This window comes from Gymnodraco acuticeps, unplaced genomic scaffold, assembly GCF_902827175.1.
Source record: "Gymnodraco acuticeps unplaced genomic scaffold, fGymAcu1.1, whole genome shotgun sequence".
Lineage (NCBI taxonomy): Eukaryota > Metazoa > Chordata > Actinopteri > Perciformes > Bathydraconidae > Gymnodraco > Gymnodraco acuticeps.
Window position 1 is genome coordinate 82,889 of NW_022990614.1, and position 10,611 is coordinate 93,499.

At 37.8% G+C, this 10,611-nt stretch overlaps 2 protein-coding genes and 1 non-coding gene across 3 annotated transcripts; 2 read left to right on the plus strand and 1 right to left on the minus strand.

Moving 5' to 3' along the window:
• Nucleotides 1-755: 755 nt before the first annotated feature.
• pgrmc1 (progesterone receptor membrane component 1) lies at nt 756-6,531 on the plus strand. The gene is made up of 3 exons (XM_034229034.1): nt 756-1,093; nt 2,743-2,898; nt 4,350-6,531. The coding sequence occupies exons 1-3, from the start codon at nt 799-801 to the stop codon at nt 4,442-4,444; spliced, it is 546 nt and encodes a 181-aa protein (XP_034084925.1). The 5' UTR covers nt 756-798; the 3' UTR covers nt 4,445-6,531.
• An 884-nt stretch (nt 6,532-7,415) lies between these two features.
• Nucleotides 7,416-7,528, minus strand: trnal-caa. Its single transcript has 2 exons — nt 7,491-7,528; nt 7,416-7,461 (listed from the first exon to the last, which is right to left on the minus strand). It is a non-coding gene; the product is annotated as a tRNA-Leu (tRNA).
• Nucleotides 7,529-7,741: 213 nt separating this feature from the next.
• On the plus strand, nt 7,742-9,702 carry LOC117554589 (cytochrome c oxidase subunit 7B, mitochondrial). The gene is made up of 3 exons (XM_034229038.1): nt 7,742-7,860; nt 8,819-8,934; nt 9,485-9,702. The coding sequence occupies exons 1-3, from the start codon at nt 7,824-7,826 to the stop codon at nt 9,569-9,571; spliced, it is 240 nt and encodes a 79-aa protein (XP_034084929.1). The 5' UTR covers nt 7,742-7,823; the 3' UTR covers nt 9,572-9,702.
• The last annotated feature ends 909 nt before the right edge of the window (nt 9,703-10,611 follow it).

A 10,611-nucleotide genomic window follows, 5' to 3' on the forward strand; every position in this document is an offset into this window, starting at 1 on the left:
TGCTATAATAACATAATGTTTTATTGTATTTGGCCATGATAACATAATGTTTTCTTCGATTTCCCCCCCCCCCCCCCCCAATAAGATCATGTTTTATTGAATTTTGCCATTACAACATCATGTTTTATTCGATATGGTCATAATAAAATCATGTTTTATTGTATTTTGCCATTATAACATTATGTTTTGTTTGATATGGACAGAATAACATAATGTTTTATTGTATTTTGCCATAATAACATATTGTTTTATTGGATTTGGCCATTATAAAATAATGTTGTTGATAGCTAGTTATCCACCAGAGTATGACAGCTGAGCATTTATAAGAAGCCATATAAACTTTATTGCAAATAATAACGTTGTTCTTATATGATGTTGTTTCCTCCAAAATGATTTATTTATTTCAGACTTATTTGCCGACTTTTCTCACACATCTTTATCTCTATTGATTTTGTAATGTACAGTAACCCATTTCTGCAAATATGACCTGATTGTATTATATAATGATAGGCTATTATGTAATAATAAAACAGAAAAAAAGTTTCATATCTGTTATTTTTAAATTAAATATATTCCTGACACTATAAAAAACAAATAATCAATCATAAGAACTAACGATCGCATTGATCGACAACACACATATTAATCTTTATGTGTCGCTTTTTTGGCACGCAGTCGGATGAACCCTATTGGTTTAAAGCTGTTAACCGACGCCTCTCGCGCTGCAGCTGTGGTTGGTTCAGGACCCGCGAGCTCTCCCGGTCCCACCCACACACACCGACAGAGAGAGGACCCAACATGGCTGAAGAAGAAGGAAGCGAGGTAACTTCTGGTGGTCTTTTCCAGGAGATCTTCACCTCCCCGCTGAACCTGACGCTGCTCAGCCTTTGTCTGTTCCTCCTCTACAAGATCTTCCGCGGGGACAAACCTCCGGATCTCGGCGAGGTGGAGCCGCCGCTGCCCAAACTCAAAAAGAGAGATTTCACCCTCGCTGAGTTGAAGCCCTACGATGGGCTCCAGGACCCGAGGATCCTCATGGCTGTCAACGGGAAAGTGTTCGACGTCACACGGGGGAAGAAGTTCTACGGCCCAGGTAACTATTGGGGTAACGGTCACCGCGCGGACCCTTCCGTCGTCACTACGCAACGACGCCAGCTCGTTGGCGACGTTGTGATATTTTAAAGATGCATTGATAAAAAAAAATCGTTTTTTTAATAAATAATATTCGTTTAATTAGTTATTGTTTAAGTGGAAGCTAACGCCACACCCCCTTTAGTTAAAGATCTGAGATCCCGTTTCACAACAGAGGAGCAACTAGCCTTGGGACCACAGATCGTCTATGGAGGAATTAGTGTTACTCCATAGTCAAAAAACAAGTGCATTTGAAAATGTGGATTTAATTCCCAGCTGTGGGGCGAATAGAGGATATATGCTCTCTATGTACATATATACTTGTAATACTCATGTGTCTTACTTCACTAAAAGTAGTTGTATCACTGTTCAATAGTCCATTTATTTTCCAACTCAATAGGCCTACTACCCCAATTTGGGATAAAGTACATGTATCTATGTTGTACACCCCCTGAATTCACAATGTATTTAAGGTGTTGACATCAGAATATTTATTACACAAATTACATGTTGTAGAAAGGTCAATTTCAGATTAATGTGATACTATAGATTGATGCATTCATCTGTTTATCACTATATGCCTGAATTGTATTCACTCTCGTGCATGTTGTTAACTGCAATAAGAGTTTCAGCCAATCACAACAAGCAATGTCCACACTTTATAGAGCTCATTATTCAAATTAAGACAGATTGTTTTCAATATGAATTCAGCTTTGCGAGTATGTGTTGATTTTTTACAGTTGTGATCGTTTTTGAACAGAGTAAGTCATGTGTACTCTGAAATAAGATTATGCCCTGTCATGCTTCTTACTTTCAGCCACGTGGAAACGTAAGCAGAGTTAGACCTCTGTTTATTTTATCTTATCTGTGATGGTAACCTTTGTTGCTTGTAACCTCTGACCAACATGGTATCTAACTGGCATGTACACTTTTAATGACCCTGCACATCCAGCCTTGAAGCCTTTGGGGAGTATTTGGGTATAAAAGGAATTTAGCTATTTTAAAAATGTGTCCATGTGCAGAGGGGTTGGTGCTCAAGGACATTTTGATAACGCTCAAGGCTGTTGCAGTCAGTTTGACTTGAAATAATAAGGGCTGGAGGTTGTTTGAAAGTGTTGGTACAGATGTATGTGTGACCATAAGCAAACTTGAATTAAAATCAGTCTTAAACATGGCAAATACTTATTTAAAAAATGAAAAATCCTATCAAAGTGCTTCCTTTCATTGTTTAAACTTAATGGCCATCAATAAAGCAAAGAAAAACACATAATATAATAATTATTATATATATTAGCAGAGGTGGGATAAGTACTTGAGTAAAGGTAGAAGTACCACAGTGTAGCAATACTCTGTTACAGTAGAAGTCCTGCATTCAAAATGTTACTCAAATGAAAGTACACAAGTATTAGCATCAACATACTTAAAGTATCAAGTAAAAGTAGTCATTGTGCAGATTGGTCCATTTCAGAGTAATATATATGATGTGTTTTATAATGATTGATCATGAAAGTGTTCTCAAAGCTGGTAAAGGTGCAGCTAAAAAAAACAAATGCTGAGTTGTGCTCACTTGTTGCATTCGCCTCACTGTTCTGTATCTCTTCCATCTTGCAGAGGGTCCATATGGAGTGTTTGCAGGCAAAGATGCTTCTAGAGGTTTGGCTACGTTCTGCCTGGAGAAAGAGGCGCTGAAAGACGAGCACGACGACCTGTCGGACCTGAACACCATGCAGCAGGAAGGCCTGTCCGAGTGGGAGACGCAGTTCACCTGTGAGTCATAGACACAGTTTCTCAGGGTGTCCGCGGGGTCTTAAAAAGTATTAAAAGTTGATAAATCAATTTAGCCAAAATGAACGCTATTAAAAAGTATTAAACAGCATTTTCTAAGGTATTAGATTTTGTAGCTTGTTTTCAATAAGTATCTAAATGGTCCAAAGAGGTTGTATTCTACAGTGTGCCTGAATGTAATCATGGCGTAGGTGTGTAGTGTGATTCTGTGTAGTTTATTGATGGCATCCCGTTGGATTTGACGTCATCTGAACAGGACATCTCACGCTCACTGCTTGATAGCGCGAAGGTCCGTTTACGCCGGTTGTTAAACAACATCGTTATGGGGAAATGCAAGTTTGCGTCCAAATGGTTGGAAGATAAGGAGGAAGGACAATCAATACTGTATATAGTCAATGTGAGGTAAAGTGTGTCGCCAAGGTAACCGGTTAAAACTCCAAGTGGCGATGAGGTCTTAAAATGTATGGAAAGGGTCTGAAAAAAGGTCTTACATTTGACTTCTGGATTCCTGATATACCCTGTTACTGTTGTACAGCTTTTACAGATATCAACAGTAATATCTCTTCATGAATCTGAATTACATATATGCATTAAAAGCACTAGAGCATTTGGAAAAATCCCAAAACTATAGAATAACAGAAGCCGTAAAAGTAAATGCTTGTTAATTCAAATCAGAGACATGTGTCACAGCGCTTTGGTGTCTATCCCTAGTCATGCTCAAAACATTTGCTGTTCATTTCTGATAAAGCTTCGGAGCCCAAAACATAATGACGGACAGCCCGAACTTCTGCAATGTGTCCTCCTCAATTTGCACAACCAACTACTTGACCAATTCCTCGTGTTCATGTAACACTGAGGAGCTGATGGAATCATACATTCACATTTCCTTTTGCAGATTTATTTTGAGTATCATTGGTTAAAAAATATTTGTAAAGCAGAAATGTATGTGTTGGATCATACAATCCGTTTTTGTGACATTTTGTCAACTTAATTTATTACGTTAGGAAGATAATTACTCAAATGAGGCTTCCCAGGGGACTCTTAGTGGTTATTAAACAAACATTGGTGACTTTTTTTCCTGAAGCATCAGAAGCAAATCACATTTTATCTTCATGACTTGAGCGATATCAAATTGGGTTGCATGCAGGGGCGGACTGGGACTACAAATCAGCCCGGGACTCTCGACCGGCCCACTTCGGTACCGCAAGTAATTACCGCTAGTAAATTGTCGACGGGGGGGACGGGGGGGGGGTGCTAGTGACTTACCCGTCCGGCCCACTTCAGTACCGGCCCATCGGGATTCGTCCCGATGGCCAGTCCGCCCCTGGTTGCATGAACAAACATTATCCAGTGTCCTTTAATATCCAGCTGAGAATGGATTATATGAGGCTGTTATTAACTGTTGTATTCTTTTCTTGCCCCCTCTGTTACAGTTAAGTATGATTACATTGGTAAGCTGCTGAAACCAGGCGAGGAGCCCGCAGAGTACACAGACGACGAGGAGGTAAAAGACAAGAAGACGGACTAGAGAATGAAAAGTGAACGCGACGGGGAAAATGATTGATGCCTTAATGTTTGTAATTCTGACGCCTGTTGCCTCCTATTAGGGCCAGTCTTCTATATGTACTCTAATACTTTTGGACACTATCCTGCATTTTATATGCTGAGTGACTGAATTCCATTTATCTCTTGGCATCAACATTTAAAAGATACTGCATTGTGACTAGTTGTTTATCTCTTTAAAACGGATCCTTGTGTTGTTTTGGAGAATCAAGAACGTGGACCAATGACGGTTAAATGTCCTGTAGGTTGTCTGAAGGAGGAGAACATCCACAGCTCTGTCGTACACTTTATTAAAGGGTCATTTGGGTATTTTTAGTCTTAGTTACTAATTGGGACAACCATTTTTGAAACTGGTCTTGTATTAAGCGATAGCGCTGCAGCCACAACTGCGAAACAGCTCGGTAGATCGATCAAAGTCAACTAAAAGCGACTGTATTTGCCACTGACACTCTCATCGTTTTATTCAAGTTCAAGCTAACATTGTGTAAAGAAACCTACACAGGAATACAACTTTTTTCTTATTGTTTTGTTTGATCTGAAAGTTGGAAAGTGCCGGGAAGAGTTGGTGTTGTTGGAGTACAGAAAGCCTAGTGGCATTTAGAATATCAAGGCTGAATATTAAGCTGATTCCAACAATGGTTTCCAGCCCTCTGACTCAATGCTGGACCATTTACAAAAATGTTGCCCCTTTTCACCTTTAGACACAAACATATGAGAAAATACCAAAGTTACCCTTAGATATCGCTGCTGATGTATTGCAGGTTGTACACATTCCTTTCATCAAGGTTTCAGCTCGGATCACATTGAAGTTAATTGTCTCAGGAAGTATTCTCCTTTCAAATTGACTACACATATATTGAGGGTCTGGAGCCAGGGTGTGTAAAAATACATTTCAATTTATAAGATAATCTTTGATTCCCACCAAAAGATAGTTTGGTTTCCCTGAAAATAGATCAGACGCTATTGGGTTGGAAATGACTCATTTGAAATTAAAGTTTATCTGTAAAGTGTTTTTGTTTTTTGGAGAACAACGCCCAGGCTGAGGGAAAACAGGAATTTTCTTATAAACAAATACTTAAGAAGTCCTCCCAAAAATACTGCTTGTTATACTGTACCAACAACATTTACTGTACGAACGGTTATATAAGGTGAACGGGCCCTGATCTTTAAACAATGAGGGCAATGACGTCCAGATGTATTGAAAACCTATCGAGTGAATCTGCTAATCTCAATTCACCGGTCCCGTAATACGTTTATCAGATTGTATTTCTTTTTTTCTGTTGAGACCCTTTTCTTTAATTAATCTTGAGATATTTTTGCAACTCAAAAAGACAATCCATGTTGTTTTCTGCATCGCCCAACATCCTAAATGTAACATCAATTAACCATTAAGCAAAACTATTAAAATATTCTCTGGTCTCAGTTATTACAATTTGCTGCTTTTCTTTGCTTCACACAACAATGTGAATTTTGGACCGTAGAGCGGGTTTAAAAAAAGTAACGTGCAATGTTTGTAAAGAAATACTTGATGGTAAACGTGAAGCTCTCATTTACATGAAGTAGTGTTCTGTTGAGCATTACATGCTGCAGGAGAAAAGTTCAGAGCACAGAGAAATGGATCGTAAAAAACACTAAAAAGGCCAGTTAAGATTCTCAAAAACACTAGCAAACAATCGAATGTTTTAGGTAATAGTTTACATGCTTCTTTGACACTAGTCAGAGCATTTTTTAAGCAATATTTCACAGTCCGAGTTCGTAGGCTGTAAAAGATACAACACAAGAAACTTGTTTTCGTCCGTTAAATGATGCTTCTGCTTTGTTTGCAAGGAAATATTGATGAATCCTGAAGTTATATTGAATATTTTAATTGGTGTGTTAAATCATCAATTTTTATTTTGTCACCATTGCCCCTGTCAAAGTGGAAAGAATGGCCACTTTCCATAAAAACAGAGTCAGTGATGGAATATGTTCAGTATGCATGATGTACATAAAATAAATGTCATAATCCTGAAAAATGATATTTTGACTTAATAAATAAAATTACAAAATTAAGATTGTACGTCTGTTTTTTAATTCCTTGATAAGGATTCGGTTTTACATGTTACATATAATGATATCAATTGCAATTATATTGTATTTAAAGCATTGTAATAATTGTTTAACCAGATATTAAACGAGAAAATCTGTAACATGTTAAATGGTAAATGTAAATCCATTGGTTGATTGTAAGTTATTATTTAAATTGAACTCATTTGTACATCTCAACAAGTTGTTGAATCATAACAAATTATTATAATAGTAATACATTGTATTTACAAGAACACTTTACAGAGTAACACATCATTAAACAATATATAAAACTACACTCTTAAAATATATCAAACTCAACATTAATTACAGATTAAAAGCAGTTCTGAAAAGTGTGTTTAGATTTGTGATTTGAACATGGAAAGATTGCTGCAGTCACAGTGAGTTAACATACTGTTGTTATTCAGTTTAACACTGTGTGACTTAATGTTTTGGGTCTTTGTTGGACCACTTTGATTGGTCAATGTAATGGTGGCTGAATGTGTAGAGCCTCGAGACATATTGTTGAAATTCCACTTAATTAATAGTAGTATTCGTTTATTAGTCCCCGAGGGGAAAATGAGTTGCAGCACATCACAGAGGCATTTAAAAAGTTAAAACAATATATCACTGACAACAACATAGACACAGATAATAAGACATCGGTGACTGTTTATTATCTCTTTTGTAAAAAATAAGCTCTCGAAAGCTACTTTTTTACACAACAAGAATTGGTTTCAGTTGTCTCACCCAGTTGCGATCAACAGTGGATGTTTGTTTCCCATTAAGTACAATGATTTTGACGCCATTTATTATCGCATTGCTGATATTGTCGTTTATTCCTCTCATAAAACAAAACAAAAAAGTTATGTCAGAAGTGGGATTTGAACCCACGCCTCCATTCGGAGACCAGAAATCCCGTTTCAAGCGGAAGGGGCTTAATCCTTGAGTCTGGCGCCTTAGACCACTCGGCCATCCTGACACGATGGTGGATAGAACTTCCAGTAGCAATTTATTCAATTTACAAACCCGTATAGAAGTCAAAATGTTGCTGTATTTACCAAATAAACAAATATAAATTACTCGGTGTACGTGTTTCATTGTATGTATATGTCTTAAACTGTGTGAATGACTTGTTTGCACAATTTTCAGCGTAACATGTTGCTCGGCGGATGCTAACACTGGCCAACGTAATTTCCGTTTTGTCTACTTGCGGCGGCCATATTACACTTCCGTCTTCAAGGGTATCCGAGGCTAAAGTAACCAAGCTAGACAACATGTTCCGGTTTGCTAAAGCTGCACTCAACCTCACCGGTAAGAAAACCAGTGTTTGTAGGAATGTATGTTAGATGTGTGTATTGATGCTAAGTGACATTTTAATATCGACCATAAGTCTGACCCTCCTGTCTATGGTGGGTCACCTCGGTCAGCGTGCTAACGTTGCTAGCCAAGCTAACATTAGCATCTCCCGAAGACGTTTTACTTGTCTTGTCTTTACTGAATCCCTTGAAGTATCTTCCATAAATCAAGGTAGTTTGTACTTTAGTATTGAGTTAATCTAAAATGTGGAAGTGCTCTTTTAATATGCCAATTTACCATCGCGATGCCCAAGTAAACTGACCTGTAAGAGTTAGCATAATGATACTAAGCTGTTTTATTTATAATGTTATTTATATTTGTAAGTCAGTTATGTGAAAGACGGATTGCCTTTTAGTCTTTTCAAAAGTAACCAACGCTTAACTGTCTATCTGTTGTGCTTAAAATTAGACTTTTCGACTGTCAAATGGAAGGGTAAACAAGGACATTGTCTTCTCATCTGGCGAACTCATTTAGAAGTCGTTGAAAAAAAGGCTAAGTCACAGGCAGAGCAAGTGAAAACAGAGAAAGATTAGTCATGAACATAAGTTTCACATTAAGAGAACAATAAATATAGTATAGCCATTTGTATTGTACTTCAAACTGTAATTTATTTCAACAAAAATCAAACCTATCCTTATCTGCTGTTGTTGATATGACATGCAGAAGAGCCTGGAAAATAAAACAGACAGGAAATGGCAATCTTCATCAGAGTATCCAGATATGATTGATTTTCTGTTTTGTAACCTTACCCTGAATTTAGCCTATTTTTCATGTATTTATATGAATTTCATAGAAGCCCGAGTAATTCCATAAAGTGAATGGCACAATGAAAGGCATGACCAACTGCTTTTTAAAGATAACAACATGGTAATTGTGCAGTATATAAATGCCACTTTGTTTTGTTGTCTTCCAGGTCAGGCCGCCAGGCAGGTGAGGCACAATTCCACCGCCCAAATGAACTTCAACAAGAAGTACGGCAACATCCTGATGGTTTCTGGAGCCGGCTTCTGCGTGGCTGTGTGGTCATACGTAAGTTCTGGGATTCCAGTTACAGAACAGAAACATTAAAACAAACTTAACTCAAATGAAATTAAATGGCTGAGAAGTTGCAAATATAATAGATGTTTGCAAAGGTCCTAATTTATTGGAATTTAATTTGCTTCATCATGCAAACAAATCACACCAGTTAGCCTACCTGTAAAGAATTTGCGTTTTGCTGCTCAGAAAGTAAATAGGTACATACAACTTGTTAACCACTGGAGGGCGAACTCTGCGTTTTTATTTACTGACAAGTCTTACATTGCAATGGTATTTTATTACAATAAAAATACTTGAATATGCTCAGTTAGTTTTAACTTTGGATATACAAATGTACTTGAGTTGTTTGTATTTAATTGTGTATGTTTTCCGTTGACCAACCTCTGGTTTTGTTGTATCATTTTGATACAGAAACTTTTTCTTTATCTTACTTTTCGTGTGAACTTGCATTTACATTTTTTGAAAAATGTGCACTGCAAAGACTTACATAGTCTAATAAAAGTGTGCCATTGCCCTTAAAACTAGTGTTGTCTTTGTGCAGGTGCTGACTCAGACTGGCATCACCTGGAATCTGTCACCTGTTGGGAAGGTCATGCCCAAAGAGTGGAGAGAGGCAGAGGAGGAGTGAAGATCGGCCATGACAGACCTGCATCCCACCTAATAATAAACCTTCTCTTTGTACAGATGAATAACAGTGAATGTTTGTGTTTATTCCAACGTGTTACTTTGTCCAAATAAATTAAATGTGATTCTACTGATCATTTCCCCAGGTTTTTTGTATGCCCAACCGGTTCTTGTGACGTGATATCTCAGAAATGCCTTGATGGCATTTTTTTCAATTTGGGAAAACTAATTACAATGTGGTGAAAAGCGATCAAGGTCACTGTGGCCTCATAAACCCTGTTCAATGATTTATTTGTTAAATCTGACCATTCCACACCAATGTTTAAGGATAAAATGAAGAAGTGATGACCGGTTGACGGAGGCTTACAACGTGATGATTGTAGTTGTTTTTTAATCCACTATATACTGAACAAAAATATAAATGCAACACTTTTGTTTTTGCTCCCATTTTTCATGGGATGAACTCAAAGATCTAAAACATTTTCTATATACACAAAATAACCATTTCTCTCAAATATTGTTGTTGTTGATAGTGAGCACTTCTCCTTTGCTGAGATAATCCATCCCACCTCACAGGTGTGGCATATCAAGATGCTGATTAGACAGCATGATTATTGCACAGGTGTGCCTTAGGCTGGCCACAATAAAAGGCCACTCTGAAACGTGCAGTTTTGCTTTATTGGGGGGGGTCCGAAAACCAGTCAGTATCTGGTGTGACCACCATTTGCCTCACGCAGTGCAACACATCTCCTTCGCATAGAGTTGATCAGGTTGTTGATTGTGGCCTGTGGAATGTTGGTCCACTCCTCTTCAATGGCTGTGCCAAGTTGCTGGATATTGGCAGGAACTGGAACACGCTGTTGTATACGCCGATCCAGAGCATCCCAAACATGCTCAATGGGTGACATCAATCAACAACTTTATCAATCCCGCAAGGGGCAATTGGTTATGAGCAGCAGTTTATGTCATGTACACAGGTAGGAACATACAAGAAGAAAACACAGATACACCCGGGAGCACATATGTGTATAATTCCAATTTACA

Bases quoted from the DNA above. Each gene is read 5' to 3' on its own strand.
- pgrmc1 (XM_034229034.1), top strand. From the start codon at position 799: ATGGCTGAAGAAGAAGGAAGCGAGGTAACTTCTGGTGGTCTTTTCCAG. The intron at 1,094-2,742 runs GTAACTATTGGG...TCCATCTTGCAG, and splicing joins GAAGAAGTTCTACGGCCCAG to AGGGTCCATATGGAGTGTTT. The intron at 2,899-4,349 runs GTGAGTCATAGA...CCTCTGTTACAG, and splicing joins GTGGGAGACGCAGTTCACCT to TTAAGTATGATTACATTGGT.
- LOC117554589 (XM_034229038.1), top strand. From the start codon at position 7,824: ATGTTCCGGTTTGCTAAAGCTGCACTCAACCTCACCG. The intron at 7,861-8,818 runs GTAAGAAAACCA...GTTGTCTTCCAG, and splicing joins AGCTGCACTCAACCTCACCG to GTCAGGCCGCCAGGCAGGTG. The intron at 8,935-9,484 runs GTAAGTTCTGGG...GTCTTTGTGCAG, and splicing joins GCGTGGCTGTGTGGTCATAC to GTGCTGACTCAGACTGGCAT.